The sequence below is a fragment of the Bombus affinis genome, chromosome 6 (assembly GCF_024516045.1).
Source record: "Bombus affinis isolate iyBomAffi1 chromosome 6, iyBomAffi1.2, whole genome shotgun sequence".
Lineage (NCBI taxonomy): Eukaryota > Metazoa > Arthropoda > Insecta > Hymenoptera > Apidae > Bombus > Bombus affinis.
In genome coordinates, this window is record NC_066349.1 from 12725568 (window position 1) to 12743329 (window position 17762).

Consider the following 17762-nt stretch of genomic DNA (forward strand, 5'->3'; position numbering starts at 1 on the left):
GAGTATTGGCCGTTCTCCACCAATGGTTACACGAGTGTAGGGTTAGGAAAATCCGCTTTTCGTAATGAACGATAACCCTAAAAGACTTCTTGCATATATTAGGTCATCCCATAAGTTCGTGTCGTTTTTCGAGCGGTTATATATGTTAAGATTGTTTACATACATTTCAGTTTCATGAAAAAATGTAATCTCCCTCTCGTTGTACAACTTCTTCCCACTTTTCAAGTGCATGGCCCCTTATCACCGTATGTTTATAAATCGACACGTGAAATGTATACATAAAAGTCGGCACGAACTTATAGGATGACCTAATATTTTATATAATTCCTTATCTTATATAATTTGTAATGTATACCATGGTTTATCATATACACAAATATTCTATGATTACATATATGAGAGGATAGTTATTTATATAGCGTGGAGCTTGTCACGACCGGCATACTTCAAATCCGATGGACTGATGATAGAGATAAAGATGTGGCGGTCTTGGCGACAATGTATATCGCCGAAGTGCGAGTCATCTATATCCTAACGGTCCTTCCACCGAATGTTCTAAAAGCGTGGCAACGGTCACGTACGCCTGCAGGGTAGTGGGGATATTGAGGGATGACAAACAAAGAAGAAACAGATTCCACCGAAAGCAAAATTGTAAGAGCTTCAGTCTTGGAAAGTCACGACTGGAGCTTAGAACCAATTCGCAGTCAATGTAAACTCAGAGTACAAGAAATAAATTCTCTTGTTTTTTTGTTACCTTAATTTTTTTTCTTTTGGTTCAAGCTACCTTTTTTATTTTACGTGACATGCTACAACGGGAAACGCATTAATAAACTGAGCATCGATTTCTGCGTTTTCAGAAATTCAGAAATATCTACACTTTATAATGTTGATATTGTTGGTACCGTTTATTAATTTTGCACTTACTATTTTACAATCTACGACAGTTCTAGGGCAGTCTGATGAAAGTTCTACAGTAAACAACAGACCAATAATTGGCAAGTATTGATCTATGCATATATGTATATACATATACACGTATATGTCAAAGTATCAATTATGCTAACTTTCCTTCTTTTTTAATGCTTTAGAAATCATATAAAAAATTTGTTTGCTTGTTTGTTTGTTTAATTAATAATTAATATTCAAGTAATACATGACACATAGATCGATGGTGGATCGATGATGGAAGATAATACTCGATGGTAATCAGAGCGATTTCAATTTTTCCATCAAACTGTTATAATATAATCTACAAGTGAATATAAAAAGTTAGAATGTTATATGAAGCGTTTGTAGGAAAAATTCACGTTACACGTTTTGCTAATTTTTTCTTTTCCGCGAGTTAGTAAGAAAAATTGCAAATATTCTGTTTTTAAAATTAGTCTGATTCGTCTAGTAACATAGACAAAGCGCGAATTTTATTTGTTATTCAAACAATATTTGTTTATTGCGATTATATGAAAATATATTATTCAGTGCGTTGGTTAACTAAATTGTTTCTCTTATATTTTATTCAATCTTATGTTTAAAAGGTATTTTAGCACAAGAGAAGTTTTCAAGCAATAAAAGTTATATTGCTGCCTCCTATGTAAAATTTATTGAAGGAGCTGGCGCCAGAGTGGTTCCACTTTGGTAAGTTTGTAACGTTATAATAAATAATAGATTGAATTATCACTGTAATATATATGTAATACCACTCTTTTTTAGGATTGGAAGGGGTGAATGCTATTATGAAGATATTTTATCTAAAATAAATGGGTAAGATGAAAGACTGAAAAAATAGACAAATATATAAATTATAATATATGTATTATATTATTTCCTATAGAGTTCTATGGCCTGGTGGATCTGCGTCTTTCACTAGTAATAAGGGGTATGCAGATGCAGGATATAAGATTTACAAGTAATAAAATTATATAAAAATAGTTTTATCACTCAAAACAATATAGGAGTATTGCTTTTGCTTAATCATGGTATGAAAAATCTTCTTAATTGTTTTGAATTCGTTTACAGAATTGCAAAAAGAATGAATAACAATGGAGATTATTTTCCAATACTTGGAATATGTTTAGGATTTGAGTTGTTAACATATGTTGTCGCTGAACGTGTCCTTCACAGGGCACACTGCAATGCACAGAGTCTACCACTCGAGTTGGAATTTACACCAGGTTCATCATTCAAATGTTACCTTTTTAACCAGTTTCTTAAAACAAAAATCTAATTTTCTTTATATATTTTAGGTTACAGAAGAAGTAGGATGTTTTCTAACATTTCAGATAATGTTGAAGACATATTGAGAACTAAGAAAGTGACATCAAACCAGCACCAATATTGTGTTACGAAAAGGGTAAGATATATTCATTTGTTTTACAATAATATATGTCTGAAGATCATGATACTTATTAACAGATTTGCAGGGTTTACAACGTGCTGGTATAAGCAATAAATTTCGAATATTGTCTTTGAATCATGATTTAGACGGTTTTGAATTCATTTCTTCGTTGGAACACATCACTTATCCTTTTTATGGCTTGCAATTTCATCCAGAGAAAAATTTATACGAATGGATAATCGGGAAAAAAATTCCACATGGAAAAAATGCTATTGAAATCTCACAATATTTTGCTAATTTTTTTGTTAACGAAGGTACATTTGTCTTTTTTGAAGATTTTTATATCTTATATCTGAAATCAATACGAACTAAAATTATTTTGTGTGCAGCGCGTAAGAATCGTCATAAATTTGAAAACAGTAAGGAAGAAGCTCAGACGTTGATTTATAACTACTCACCAACTTACACTGCATTGGGTAACTCTATATTCATGCAATCTTACATATTTGATTCAGCAGATACAGTAATGATCTATTGATATTTGTTTAGTTAGTTCTCGGTCTGATAATTTTATTGTATATTGTTACTAATTATTATTTTGTTATATATTCTATAGATATTAAAAGGAATGGTAAATTTTTTTAAATGAATGTAAATTTATCGCAGACCGATTCTATTATCACTAAATCTTTAATTTATGCTGAAAATTTTATTCAAAATAGAATTAAAGCATGGGAAATTATTATATGTAAAACAGGACACATAGTGTTCACATTTAACATAACACCAGTGTATATTGTGTCACAACTGGGATACATAATATTACAATGGTGCATAATAAAGTTCTATACATATTTCCTTCTATCTAAAGTAAACCATATTTTGAATTCTTTCCTTCACCATCGTATTTCACTTCGAACCGAAGCGTTCTCATTTAAACGACTGTTATTGCCGAAAAAGATAAGATCATGTAGTTAGAAATTTTATTAAAAATTATCCACAAAACTGACTGGTTACGACTCTTATTGAGAAAGTAAAGTAACATCTAGCATTTTACTGTTTTCTACTTGATATCTTTGTAAAGTCGCTTCGATTTAAAGGGAATTGGTTGGATCTGATACTTGCTTGCTATTTTTTAAAACAAGCATGAAACTAAATCTCTTAAAAGCATGAATCAACTCTTAATTTTATTCTTGTAACGTATAATATTATCAATAATAATAATAATAATAATAATAATAATAATAATAATAATAATAATAATAATAATATAATAAGATAATAATAATAATTCATATAAACATTATTTCTATTTATTCCTTGTTAGATTTTTTAGCAAATTACAAGGAGCGATGCCACGAATATATTGCGTAATATCGTCGGAAATATTATTTGTATCAAGTGACTCCGGTACGGCATCATAGTTTTCTTCCTTTTTCTATTTTCGTGTCGTGTACAATATATATATACATAATGTATATAAGCATCAGCAATATATATTATACATATATATTTGTCTTTCCTTTCTAGATGTATCTTTGCATGTTTCCTTCTTATTTCCATTTCTCTATATATCTCTTTTTCTTTTTCTACGCGAATATAATGTGAGAATTTTACGCTCCATATGTAACATACATTTCGTGTGTCACTCATAAAGTGAACCTGCGGCATTTATTAATTTTCCCCTTATTATTTTTTTTTCTTTCTTTTTTCTTTAAATAGTACGAGATATCTAACTGTTTGGATATACTTAGATATATTTATCGTAATATATTAATCTAGACTTCTACGGAGTGATGAACATTGTCGTACACTCCACGTGACGCATGCACGCGCGTTAATAAATTTATCATCTTTCTCGTGTCTATATTCAATAGTTGTTATTATTATAATATTATACATAATTAAAGTAAACCTGGTACTGCAGCAATCGTTAACATGCAATTGTGAATTCTTTTTCTGCGTTTTACGTTTTACAAACTGATCATACATATTGTTATTTTGAATACTCTTTTAAATATGTGATATATATCTAGGTAACTTATAACACTAAACAATGTTGTCGCAGAACCAAGCTTACGATACTTTTATCTTTTACCCTTAATCGTAAATACGAAATACATGGCCTTACAAGATCGCTAGAGTTAATAATATTTTTCCTTTTCAAACTAGATGAAACGTAAATAGCGTTAATCATTTAAAATTAATTTTAAAAATCAAAATAATTCAGTATCGTCCCTATATACTACAAATAAAAAAAAGTGTTGAATTGCTATCGTCTGTTCACTTTTTATCTTTTTTCGCTTCCTTAGCTTTTTCATTATTTAAAATCTGGTGTAGTAACAGTTTATTTCGCTGCGGATAAACGCTTAAGTGAAATCGGCAAAACTATATTGCACTCCATTATGATAATTACGATTAAACAAAAAGAAAAGTTAAAAGGAGAAGAAAACAATGACTACAACTAAAACGGACAACTAACGCGACGCTTTTAATTCGACATTCGGGTCCGTATTAAAGAACATAAATCCTTTTTTTAAATATTTCTTTGAAATATAATTCCTCGCAGGTAAAGTAAACTCGTTAAAGTAAACTACACGCCAATTAAAATAAACGTAATTATCTAAGTAAGTCGAAAATGATTCATTATTATAATATATAGTATCTTTCTCAGTCACGTTTATGCAGAATTTTTTTACGCAAGTAATAAAATGTATATTTATTCTTACTATATTAGATTTTATATAGAATTCTTTTTTTTATCTCTAAGCCAATTATATATAGAAAGCGAACTTATGTTTTTTTCTAAAGAAAGAAACAGAAAAAAAGAAAGTATAATTTTGTGAAACAAATCGATGAAATGTTCTTAATTCATTTATTGTATGAATAATAGCGATAATTAATGTAAAAAATTTTGTGGCGCTGAACAATGTGACGGACGCAAATATAATTGCTACTACATTTTATGATCATCTTGAATAACCATTTCTTTTTTCTTATTTCAGCTCAAACAGAGCAATTTGATAAAATTGTGACAAAAATGATAAAAACCGAATATAATTCAAATTACAATAATTTCATTTTGTACTCCAAGCAAACTACTCGATAAATTTTTTAAATTATGGTTACAGCATTATTTCAGAGGTATGTCGTACGTACATTACATTATATCACGCTAAATTTTGTTCTTTTTAATTAGCAAATACATTAATTTCGTTACTCTTTTTTTTATACGAAATTATTGCATAAAACTAATACAGCGTCATATTGTTACCGCAATTACTTTCTAATCGTAATCGAATTAATAGCGAAGTTATGTGTGCCCATCGTCGAATCGCAGGGTTCGCGATTATTATCGATTTTATATTTTTAACTCCATAACACATATCAAATATTTTTCCCCTTGATAAACGATCTATTAAAAGTTATCATATAAAAAAGAAGAGAAGAAAAAGAAAAGGAGAAGAAAATAGACGGAAACAAAGTAATTCAAACTTTGGATAATACGCTGCTATCGATCATAGCAGCACGATTAATTGTTCAAAATTGATGAAGTTCATATTACAAAGCCTTCTCGTTTTTTCTACACGTAGCTTACGTATACGACGAGGACAGGTTCGAAATATGAACAATAGGGCGCTGCAGTCACGACAATTCACAACGATCTTTCCATAACAACACTTTATCAATTAACCCACTTCTATGCCTGTAGAAACTTTCAAGTTTCAACAGTCTTTTTCTTCTTCCTCTTCGGAGAAAAGAGCAGACGAACAAGAAAAAAGAAGGAAAGCAACTTAACGGCGCACTTTCATTGGTCAACAAACACAACATTCATCATGTATACACTCACTTTTTCTTCTCCTTATGAAAAAATGCTTTTCTGTTTTTCCTTCACATGTTTGCTCTCTTCATTTGGTTTAGTAGGAGGTCAGTACACCCGGAGGAGTAGGCACAACTACGGTGTGTTGTGGGACTACGGGTGGTGCAGGGGGTGCCAAAGGATGGCCGACCAGAACTGCTGCCGCCGGAATGGGCAGAACACCGGATTGAGGAATTGCAGAGGGCGTGCTGACTTGTGTTGGCGGACCTTCCGCTGCGTGCTTTCTCAAATGTCTCAGCATATTGCCCTTTTCAACGAAAGTTTTCCCGCAATCTGGACAGCTATGTGGTCGCTCGTCCGAATGTGATCGTCTATGAGACACTAAATGTCCTTTGCACATAAAGTCTTTTGGACAAAGATCGCAACGGTACGGTCTCTCGGCGTTGCTGCCTTTATTGTGCGAACGCATGTGGAAAAGTAGATTACCCTTTAAGGGGAAGCTTTTGCCACATTCTGTGCATACAAATGGACGTTCACCAGTATGACATCGCATATGATTTACGAGATGTTCCTGTAACAGAAAATTGAGGATATTTTCATTAGAATTTTTTTATATTATCGATAATTAAAAAACTTAATCAAAAAATCAATTGTTAAGCTGTGTCCTTACTAACAACAACGAAGGCATTTTTAGTCGATGTCTTTTGAAGAAGTTGTTGATTGTTGCTCAATTGTTTTTTCATGTTTCTGACGAATTATAGTAACAAAAAGAGCTACTCATTAACTATTTTCGATCAAAGCAGCAAAGATCAAACAAAAGTAAGAGACATCATGACAAATACCCTTTCAGTGTGTACAGTTTGTCAACTGTTCTACAACGCATTTGTTAAGAACAGGTGTAAATTTGATACGGAAACAAAATCCAAATGTTTTTATGATTATATGCTTCGACGTAGATAAAATAGGCAATAAAACTTTATCATTGTTGCTTCAATGAGGAGCAGCTTAACAATTATACAAAAAATCCATTCTATGATTCTATTATATGTCTTTCATCTGAAATAAATATATTCATAACTTGAATTTACCTTTCTTGTAAATGGTTTCGAGCACACGTTGCAGCAGTGCGATGAATCTCCGGTATGCTGACGGAGATGATTATTTAGATGTTCTTTCCTGGTGAACGTTCTCTGACAGAATTCACACCTATGAGGTGATTCACCAGTGTGGATTCGCACATGATTCGTCAAATGCTCCTTACGAGTAAATGACTTGGAGCAGAAGTGGCATCGGTGTGGCGATTCGCCTGTGTGTTGACGCACGTGATTTGTCAAATGTTCCTTCCTCGTGAAGGATTTGGTGCAATACTGGCACTTGTGCGGTGACTCACCCGTGTGTTGTCTGACATGGTTCACCAGATGATCCTTCCGCGTAAATGCTTTCGGACAGTACTGACAGCGGAAGGGCGTCTCTCCTGCGCAACATTAATCAACGATATCGCGAATTTTATTTCCCCAATCAATCATCATTAAATCGTCATTACACGATTTGACTTTAGTTTCGACAGATTTTCTTTGATGCAACGTACGGGGATATACACTAAAAGTACATATTGATATTTTACATACCACGGTAATCAAGTCTTAAATCTCTCACGTTTATTTTGTTGTTATTCTGTATCTTTTTATTACTTCTTAATAAAATATTTATCTGTATTTTAATATCGTATTTTTTTTGTTATATTTAATTCGTAGAAAATGTTGATATCATTTAGAGGAAAGAGTTTAGGACGGACACTGTATATAAATGACTGATTTACTGAATATACTGTTTTCATACCGAGATTTAAATGTTTGTGAGAGCTTCATTCAGTTTTTGCATTACGTTTTGATAATATTTATATTATCAATGCTAGTCATTCTTATATCTATGAAATCAATTTCTGATCTTGCCATTTCCTTACGTTACATCGATGAAAAATCAGATCCAGACAATGATAAATATTCAATGAAAATGTTATATATATATATATATATATATATCATTATCATCAAAAGAAACAACAGAAAGAAAAGGAAAGAAAAGTAAAAATCACTATTCTATAACTATGAATCTTCTCTACATTAAACGAAATCTCATTAACGAATTTTGCTATGAAATGAAATGAAATGAAATGAAATGAAAATGAGAATGGAATTATGTACATATCTCGAACAAAAAAAGGGAGCGATAATAAGTCGAATAAGAAAACGTTTCTACAATACAGAGGCATTATGAGAACGTTTCATTTAGCGAAAAGGCTCTGAAATAGTTAATAAGAAGCATATATGAGAGCGGTGTATTAGGCAGAACAGTAAATGTCTCTATAGGATCTGATGATGAAATGGGGTAATTGTGATCAGTTAAACTAATTGCTAGTTGGGCATAATGTGAACTGTTATGCACGAATGGCGAACGCATTATCCCTCGGTATATCATCATAAACAGTATACTATTAATTAAAAAAAGAGCAAAAAAAAGGCTGAACAAAAGGTAACAAAAAGAAAAAGAAATAAAAACAAAATTAAAAAAGAAGTGAAGATATGTACACCTATACATTTATCTTTTTCCACATGCAAGTATGCAAATCATAGTTAAACATTGGGTAGAAGCAAAACCGAATGATGTGTGTGTACGCGTGTTTGAAAACAATATGCACTTAAATGATCATTTTTATGTGAGTGATGAAACAATGGATCGATTCAGATTTGGACAAAGATGTGAACAATTTCTTGGTGTATGTAATGCGTGTTACATAATACGTTACATGAATGTGGTGACTCAGTGATATAGTAAGTACCTAGATTCGTATTTCTTAACTAAATATGATTTCTCTATTCACATATAAAACTACTACTCTTAGAGACAAATATCACAATTGGTTGTTTGTGAAGTGGATATCTGCCAACCGCTCTCACCTGTGTGTTGGCGGATGTGGTTAACAAGGTGTTCCTTTCTGGTGAACGATTTGGAGCAGAAGCCGCATCGATGTGGAGACTCACCCGTGTGCTGGCGAACGTGGTTCAAAAGATGCTCCTTTCGCGTGAATGTCTTCGAGCAGAAATCACAGCGGTGCGGCGTCTCACCCGTGTGCCACATTATGTGGTTCGTGAAGTGCTCCTTTCTTGTAAACGACTTACCTGTATTCGCAGCGGTAAACAACCAAAAAAAGAAAAACAAAAGACCAATGCTTTGATTATACTGTAGTATCAATCGAATCTGTAATTAAACTGCCATTGACATGTCATGTATAACACATTATGGGACGATTCCAAGATGATTAAATTGGGTTATGAGATGCTGATTTGGACCATCAAAATGTTTTGGATAATTTATGTTATTTGATTTCTCATGGTAAAGAACCAAAGTAACAGCTTAATTTTTTCATATATTTTGAGATTATTGATTAAAGGCTCAAAGTAAAAATTAATTTGTGAGACATCTATCATCAAAGAGATGATGATAAACTGCAGTACTATCATATTTTTAAAAATTTCCCATTAGAGATACTTATTTCTTATACATTTCAATACGCGTGTATTAATTTTATCAATTTACGGAATAAACCAGGCGTATTTAAATTTTTTGGTAACAAAATATATTCGTGTCAATATTGGTATGAATATTGTATATGTATAGGTATGGGAATATGGGTATGAATATCGAAGTAACACGAACTGTAAAGGTAATACCCACAATATCTATAAATACCTTCGTAGCAGTCGTGTAAATGAAATTTTTGTAATCAAATAAAAAAAATATCGTCCTTGTAAGATATAGATTTAACATTAAATTTCATGCCCTTATTCATAATTAATATTATTCTACAAAATAGTTAAATACACGTGGGGCACTGCAAAATTACTATTCCCACATTTCAAAAACGAATTTTTATTCTACTTTTTAAATAAAAATGATTAATTATTAAATAAGAAATTTTTAATGCTATTCAAATCATTATAATTTAAATGCAAAACGTGATTATAGACAGTAACATTCTGGACTAATTTATAAAAATGTATTAAAAAAGCAAAATATACATGTAAATAAAGTAAATAATAGGCATGAACTTCAAATTTTTAAAAGCCACATCTTAATATTTGGATTTGTATATACTTTAAAAATAGAAATTAATTTTGTTTAAATTACTAATTATTAAAATAAATCAATTGGATTAAATAATATGAATAAAATTAAAATAAATAAAATTGAAATTAAATAGATAAACGCATTATACTCGAATATTTCGAATAAATATTGTTGCGACCTATAGACAAAGAAACGTGCTCGCAATATGTATACCAACCGCTTAGAGTTACGAAATAAGTCGTGACATCGAAGAATGTGGTAAAGTGTAGATGCATAAAACGACGGTAAGTGACCCGTTACTGATAGCAATGCTACAAAAAAAAAAAAAAAAAAAAAAATAATATACGATGGTCGAACTCACTGATAATTCGAAGGTTAGAAAAACGTTTCTGCAAAGGAATGCACACAACCTGTGACAGGAGATAGCTAGACACAATGCACGATCAATTCTCACGAATTTTATTTCATATCTTCTAATCTTCAAATATTTCTTTATTGTATTTAATATATTTATAAAAAACATTCATACTAAATTTTTTAAATTGAAGTAATATTATTAATTTACTTAGTTTTGAAAACACCGAATAAAATATATTTTTAATAAAGTGCTACATTATGTGAAATCTAATGTTGTTTTATATCTTTTTCTAAATGTATAGATATGTGAAAGCAATTTAAAATATTGTATTAAAATGAAAGGAGTTAAATAATTTTTCATAAAAAATATCGTATAATTCCTTCCGAATAAGAAATATATAAATGAATGGTTAAATGAATAATTAAATTAATGCTAATATTAAGGATAGATATAAGTTCTGAAAACTATTTGTGTAGTATGTAAGTTTCCTATTTTTCCTAATTCTAATTCAAAGATATGTAATTAATTTTAAAAATAACTAATACTAAATAAAAATCATAAGAAATGTATGTCAGATGTAAAATATTTTATTGTCAATCAATGTATGACAGTTAAAATATAACTTACCTTCAAAATATCTCAAATACTATAAAAAAGATGTAGATTGTGTAAACTCAATCAATTATAACGTGTTACATAAAATGTTTTTTTGTAGTACAAGCATTACTTCTATTCCAACTACAACACATGTGATCTTTTATCATTAATATATCAATCTTTTAAATAATCTGGAATCGTCCCATTTATATTATATTTCAATTACATACACCACATAAAAATAATGCTAAATAATTAAACATTATTATTTTATCTGTATAGATTACTTTCTTTTAATATCTTAATAAATATCTATTTATTATTCGTTATTTATTATCATTATTAGCATAACAAATGCATTAAGTTTAAATTAGTGAAAGTTAAAGAAAGTGATCTTGAAATGGAAAAAATGGCTCACTTTAGATGTTATCTTAATGATTTTATATAACGGGTACTCGTATACTTTATGCGTGTAATACTTTACGTCACAGGAATTATTGGAAAAATAGAGTACTTACCGCATATTTCACAGCGAAACGGTGTATCATTGGTATGTGAACGCATATGATTTGCGAGATGTTCTTTACGTGTATATTTCTTGCCACAAGCTTGACAATGATGAGGAGTTTCTCCCGTGTGCCACATAACATGGTTCATAAAATGTTCTTTGCGCGTAAAGCTCTTTTTACAAATATCACATCGATGAGGTGTTTCACCCGTATGTTTGCGAACATGATTTACCATATGTTCCTTCCTAGTAAACGTCTTTGAACAGTACTGGCACCTAAAATATAAAATAATAGAATTATTTTTAATCGTGATTTTACTTAAACATAAATATTTTAAAATTTTATATGCATTTGAGACAATAATTATAAAGATAATACTAATATTATTAAAATCCTAAAAACACAATATAATTACTCATTAATTAAAAATTAGAAATGTTAATATATCTTCTACAGTAATCTTTATCAATTTTTGAAATTTTAGTGAAATAGCTAAGTGAATTTACCTGTAAGGTGTTTCCCCAGTATGACAACGCGTATGATTATCCAAATGTTCTTTTCTTGCAAAACTTTTTCCACATACGGTACAATTATACGGTTTATCGGTAGCGTGTCGTTTCATATGACGTTCCAAAGAGGGTGCATTTGCAAATACATGAAAACAAACTGTACAAGTAAACATGGATCCACCTAGGTGACACTTTCCATGTCGTGTCAAATCATTTGCATTTAAGAAGGCCTTGCCACACACCTACAAACAAGAAATTCATATATATTTAATAAAAATTAAATATAAGATAAAATATGAAAACACGCGTTATATACCTGACAAGTAAAAGGTTTCCTTTCCGTATGATATCTACGATGAACGATAAGCTGATAGCGAAACTGAAAAATTTTTCCACATATTTCACATGCATGACTTCCAACTGATACAGGCGAAGCGCTTGGTCCTGGTGTAGCTTCACCATCGCTTGATTTAATATCAAACTTATTTAATTGAACTTGCTGTACAATTGGAGTTCCATTTTGTATAGTGGTAACTGTTTGAGTAGGAACTGTACTTCCAACTAAGGTTGTACCAGCTGCTATTTCACTTTGTAGTTTTCCAAATACTTCATGATATGCTAAAAGCTGATTAATATCCTCAACATTTACCTGCAGAATGTAATACAAATTTTATAATTATACGTTAAAAACTATTGTTTTATATATATTATCTATTATAAGGTGCCATATTAACTCTCACCTTGTACATATTTTGCACCATTTCAACACCAAGTGTTTTTGCTAAATCTTGCTCATTCCCAGCACTAATTTTCACGACTGATCCATCAGCTGTTCTTACATCCATCATATGACCTCCTGGTTTTAAATCTGGCACTTGGAATCTATACAAAAATTATAATACCGTTTGTTGAAGTACAAAAATTATTGAACGTAATAAATATATAAACTGTGTATACATACTGCGTCATATTTAGTTGACGCAATTCTTTCTCTTTTTCAGGCTTTTCTGTATTATTTTGACTTCCGCCTTCACTGGATGAATTTCCGCTTATGTTTACACCAATTTGTTGCTGCTGTTGTTGCTGCTGCTGCATAAGACTTTGTTGTAAATCTTGAGATGTTTGTAATTGGAGGTCACATTGAACTTGACAGTGAACTTGATTGTCACTGCAACGTTCAGTTGTGCAACTTCCACTTTCATCTTTCACCTTGTTATCATCTCTCTGTGCGTTTTGATTATGTGCAGTTGGTCCACTGTTCTGAGCGTTTTGATGATTTTGCATCTGATGGTGAGATTGTTGTTGCTGCTGCTGCTGTTGTTGTTGTTGGGGCTGCTGCTGTTGCTGCTGATGCAGCTGTTGTTGTTGTGCTGCCTGCATTTGTTGCATTTGTGCATGTGCTGCTTGTAAATGACTGACGCTGGCAGGTATATGTGCCCCGTCTAAATTAAGGCCTGGTAGAGAAACTGGTATCTGCTAAATAAAATATAAAGAAAAAATATTACTACATTCTTTTTCAGTATAACTAAATTATAGTTCTAACAATTAGATAATTGAAAGTATCATCAAATTAATAATAACATATTTTATGCTCTTTGTTTTTTTAGCATATTGCAAATTAGAAAAAAAAATGACAGTTAAAAACACAGTATCAGTTATTTATATACAGTGTATTCCATTTATCTGGAAATGTCTAAATATCTGAAAAACTATAGATGATACAAAAAAATGTTTGCAACAAATATTGTACGATGCCAAAGGAGACATATCATACTGATATTTATTTTATCGTGCAATAGCCTTAGAGAAACTTTATAAAGGTCATGTTTATAATTTAACTGTCTTAAATAGTAACATCTTTTTTATTCCATATTGTTGTAGCCATTATAGAAAAATTTTCAAAACACTGTTTACTTGTACTTTTCGCATAAATCACATAATATCGGTATATTAAATTTCAAATTTGATATGCCGCCGGCATTGGCGTTATCCAATGTACACCACGGGGAGGTTGCTCGGTCGGACTTCGTACATCATGGTGGCTCTAAAAAGAGCCGATTGTGTGTGTAATTTTCTTTCTACTCGTTTACCATTGAAAAGGCTACAACTTTCCATCCTTCTTAAGAATTAATATCTCGATAGTGGTTTATGTGAAACATATAAGTAACATTTCAAGAACTTATCGTTGTTGATTATAAGAATATAGGATAAAAAATATGATATCTATTTAAAAATATAAATGTGACATTTATAGGTCTTTTCGAAATTAATGCAAGATAAAATAAATATCGGTATGACATATCCCCCTTCACATAGTACAACATTTGTTTCAAAAATTTTTTCGTATCATCCACAGTTTTTGAGACATATGCACGTTTCCAGATAAATGAGATACGCTCTATATATATATATTATACATATATAATTACAATTAACATACAATTATACATAATAAACAAAAAAATGGGAACAAAAAAAACTGTGATAGAAGCAATACTTCAAATTATAAATGTGAAACTGCAAGCATTCCATGTGTATGTATTACAAGACATAACTTTGTTATCTACTCACACTTATATGAGATTACATACAATACAGTATATTACCACAATTCCTGCAAACGCAGATACTAAACCTGGGTCATTTATAAGCTACACTCAATAACTAATCATCGCATACCTCTAAGTAAACAAACCTGTGAATTTGGTTGTAAAGAACTATGATGACTGCTACTGCTAACTGAAGGTTGGTGATGATGGTGTGTAGGTGTTGACTGATGATGCGAACTGGAAGTCAACGCCATTTCTTGGTTCAATGAAGAGGCTGGCTCTTTGGAAGATGCCTCTCCACCTCCACTACTCCTATGTGAGGAGTTGTGGTGGGAATGATGATAGACTGAGACCTGAGGTAGCGGTCCAGGAAAGAGATTGGTGAGGACCCAATATTTAGCTACCGAGGAGGCTAACGCTACGGCTGTACCTACACGCAGGTCCGCGGATGAATGCGGGGTACTCCCTACATTGCCAAGACTGGTTGTTGTAGCCAAACCACCTGGGTATGAAGGACGACCACTTTGACCCGCGTTTACATCCTACCGATATACATTCAAACATTTGTACAACATTGATAGAGCATGCAGCAGCATGCATCAGGCTCAAATCCAATCAACAAATGCGCTAGTTTTCAAATTCCTTTTTCTAGCATTACAAAAGCTATAAATTAATTTGTAATACATTCGTGCAATCATCACCAGAATTTTATTGATATTTATATACAAAATTCATATTTGAGCAAAAATTAAAGTATAGCTATACTTAAATCTAAAATTATACAAAATATATACTTTACAGTTAAAAGCTTATACATTTATATCCAATATTACAGTGTGATGTGAATTATACTATAATGAAAATTATAAATACTATACACTATATACACATATTTGGGAAAATTTATTTCTTTTAACATACAGAATATGCTTTATAAATACCTATATTGCAAAAAGAACAAGCTGATAAATACAAAATATTCAAGCAAAAGCTACTTTATTTAAATTTACTACAAGCAGCAAAATTTAAAAAAAGAAGTATAAAGTTTTATACAAAATTTCATCATACACAAAAAATTTTATTTCCTACTGCCAAACATAAATTTTATGTAAAACTGCAAAAAAGAATAAGCAGGTATAACAGAGTTCTAAAAAAAATTAATGCATTGAAATAGTAGTAAGTATTTGTTGAAGAATTTATAAAGGGAATACATATACATATTTCAATGAACAGGGATTTCTCAATTTATTACACAATATTTTCACAATGTAGTATTTAATATATCAGTTGCGCATTTGTGGTTTGGTAAATAGCCCATATCAGTTGAAAATGGTCTTACCTCTTGTTGTGCCTGCGTAGTCGCTGGCAATGCATGCTGCTCACTGTTCATCTTTATTCACTGAAGGATACTAATTAAACGTTTTTGATATATTTCATTTCTCATCCTGCAAAATAATTTAATTAAAATTATTTCTTGCCTAAATTCCTAATATTCTACAAAATCTGATAACATATATTCATTACTTGTAAAGTCAATAAAATTAATGGAATCAGTATTATTATGAAAACGATATGATATATAATTAGTAAAGTATCTATATTGCCCTTTGCACCATTGGAACTGACTAGTAAAATAAACCTTGTAATTTAACCTCGAAATCAATTGGTTTAATATCAATAAGAGAAATAACTCTTTCTAAATACAATGAACTCGAGACAGCATTGGGCGGATACTTATTATTATATAATGCTCCTATGGATAGGTTAATATCGTGAAAAAAGTATCGACACGTTACAAAAAGAAGAAAAGTAGTTAATTTAACCTCACAGATATTTAAGAGTTCTTTGTCGAGTGAGCGGGAAAGGGTGAGTCATCCAATACCATCTTTTGAAGGCGACAAAGGCTGATAGAGTGAAATGGTATAATGTTAGGCGTAAGTACAAACGGCTCGAATAAGTACGTAGATATATTTCCACATTTGCCAGGACTCGCCGCAGATTCCCTCGCAGTTAACAGAGGGTTCACGGGCACCATCTTCTGGTGTCTCAGGCATATGACGCGTCAATTATCGTGACTCGTAGAACGAGGACAAGAGGCTACAAGATGGAGGTTCCTCGGGATACGGGGACAAGGGGATTTCTAGAAACCGTTGAAGAGGGCCGAAGCGATAATCAAGAGTGCTCGGAGGGTGGACTCACGTGGTGTACGGTGCCGTCGGCGGTTCTGGCATCTCGCTTGGTCGGCCCTAGGCCGTCTCGTATGCAGGGAGACGCGCGTCCCGACGCAGGGGGGGACGCCTTTCGCCGCCTCTCGACGTCTCACCTCGCCACGGGTACCCACAAGCAAATCCCTGATAATGGCCACGCGCCCTCGCCCTCCACCTCCACAATATATTCCAAGGAAAGTCTGCGAAATTCAGGAAACGAGCTTGCCAATTTTGATCCAGATAGACAGCAACCTGCGCAACAATTTCACGAAAACGCTGGCAAGGGCATACGTGCTCGCGGTTAACAGAAAATACGACGACTGTCATGGCGTCCCTCGCCCACCCCGCAGGAACTTACGCGTTTGGTGCATCATTTAGTCGATTAGTTTTTCATCGATTTCTATGAAAAAATCACCCGATAAATAAACTTGCCATAACGAAAAACAAATTTCCAATGAAATTTTCTAGAAATAAACCGCCTAATTGTTAATATGACAAAATGAAATTTGTCAAGTGCTCTTTGTTAGTTCATTCAGTATGCGCGCGCAGCATCCGGGTGCGCGCGCCGTTTTATTACTTCCTGTGTTACAACCCGCCAAATTAGAAACATCAAAATCTAAAATGTGTGAATAATTTTATTTAATAATTTTTATTTATCTAGATTTCTGGTCGAAGCATTACGTTTTCTTAGAAGTCAATTAACAATAAGAGGAGATTAGTTTTTGTAAAAAAATAATTGATACAAACAATTAA

At 31.9% G+C, this 17762-nt stretch overlaps 2 protein-coding genes and 2 long non-coding RNA genes across 15 annotated transcripts; 3 read left to right on the plus strand and 1 right to left on the minus strand.

Moving 5' to 3' along the window:
- The first annotated feature begins 664 nt into the window (after window positions 1-664).
- LOC126917525 (gamma-glutamyl hydrolase A-like) lies at window positions 665-3196 on the plus strand. The gene is made up of 8 exons (XM_050724460.1): window positions 665-995; window positions 1533-1632; window positions 1708-1758; window positions 1829-1903; window positions 2014-2168; window positions 2241-2347; window positions 2418-2646; window positions 2722-3196. The coding sequence occupies exons 1-8, from the start codon at window positions 884-886 to the stop codon at window positions 2868-2870; spliced, it is 978 nt and encodes a 325-aa protein (XP_050580417.1). The 5' UTR covers window positions 665-883; the 3' UTR covers window positions 2871-3196.
- LOC126917517 (zinc finger protein 271-like) lies at window positions 3101-17642 on the minus strand. Of its 11 annotated transcripts, none has more exons than XM_050724440.1 (12): window positions 17002-17642; window positions 16142-16247; window positions 14949-15344; window positions 13215-13729; window positions 12994-13135; window positions 12570-12902; window positions 12251-12495; window positions 11754-12019; window positions 9110-9331; window positions 7543-7626; window positions 7241-7458; window positions 3101-6723 (listed from the first exon to the last, which is right to left on the minus strand). In XM_050724440.1, exons 2-12 carry the CDS (start codon window positions 16190-16192, stop codon window positions 6250-6252), a joined length of 2946 nt encoding a protein of 981 aa, XP_050580397.1. In that variant the 5' UTR covers window positions 16193-16247; window positions 17002-17642; the 3' UTR covers window positions 3101-6249. The 11 variants fall into 11 exon arrangements, with proteins under 11 accessions (XP_050580397.1, XP_050580395.1, XP_050580394.1 ...); XM_050724438.1 differs by having other exon boundaries at window positions 7241-7626; window positions 14949-15155; window positions 15237-15344; window positions 17002-17640; XM_050724437.1 differs by having other exon boundaries at window positions 7241-7626; window positions 13215-13726.
- Window positions 8414-9208, plus strand: LOC126917536 (uncharacterized). The gene is made up of 2 exons (XR_007710979.1): window positions 8414-8983; window positions 9055-9208. It is a non-coding gene; the product is annotated as an uncharacterized LOC126917536 (long non-coding RNA).
- On the plus strand, window positions 16615-17457 carry LOC126917537 (uncharacterized). 2 transcript variants are annotated; one of them, XR_007710981.1, is made up of 2 exons: window positions 16615-16722; window positions 16789-17457. It is a non-coding gene; the product is annotated as an uncharacterized LOC126917537 (long non-coding RNA). The 2 variants fall into 2 exon arrangements; XR_007710980.1 differs by having other exon boundaries at window positions 16647-16722; window positions 16768-17457.
- Window positions 17643-17762: the final 120 nt, after the last annotated feature.

Coding starts and splice junctions, on each gene's coding strand:
- LOC126917525 (XM_050724460.1), top strand. CDS start 884: ATGTTGATATTGTTGGTACCGTTTATTAATTTTGCACTTACTATTTTA. Junction 1,633..1,707: donor GCCAGAGTGGTTCCACTTTG/GTAAGTTTGTAA, acceptor ACTCTTTTTTAG/GATTGGAAGGGGTGAATGCT. Junction 2,647..2,721: donor TAATTTTTTTGTTAACGAAG/GTACATTTGTCT, acceptor TTTTGTGTGCAG/CGCGTAAGAATCGTCATAAA.
- LOC126917517 (XM_050724434.1), bottom strand. CDS start 16,192: ATGAACAGTGAGCAGCATGCATTGCCAGCGACTACGCAGGCACAACAA. Junction 15,345..16,141: donor CTACGCAGGCACAACAAGAG/GTAAGACCATTT, acceptor GTATATCGGTAG/GATGTAAACGCGGGTCAAAG. Junction 7,627..9,109: donor CCACATCCGCCAACACACAG/GTGAGAGCGGTT, acceptor AATGTTGCGCAG/GAGAGACGCCCTTCCGCTGT.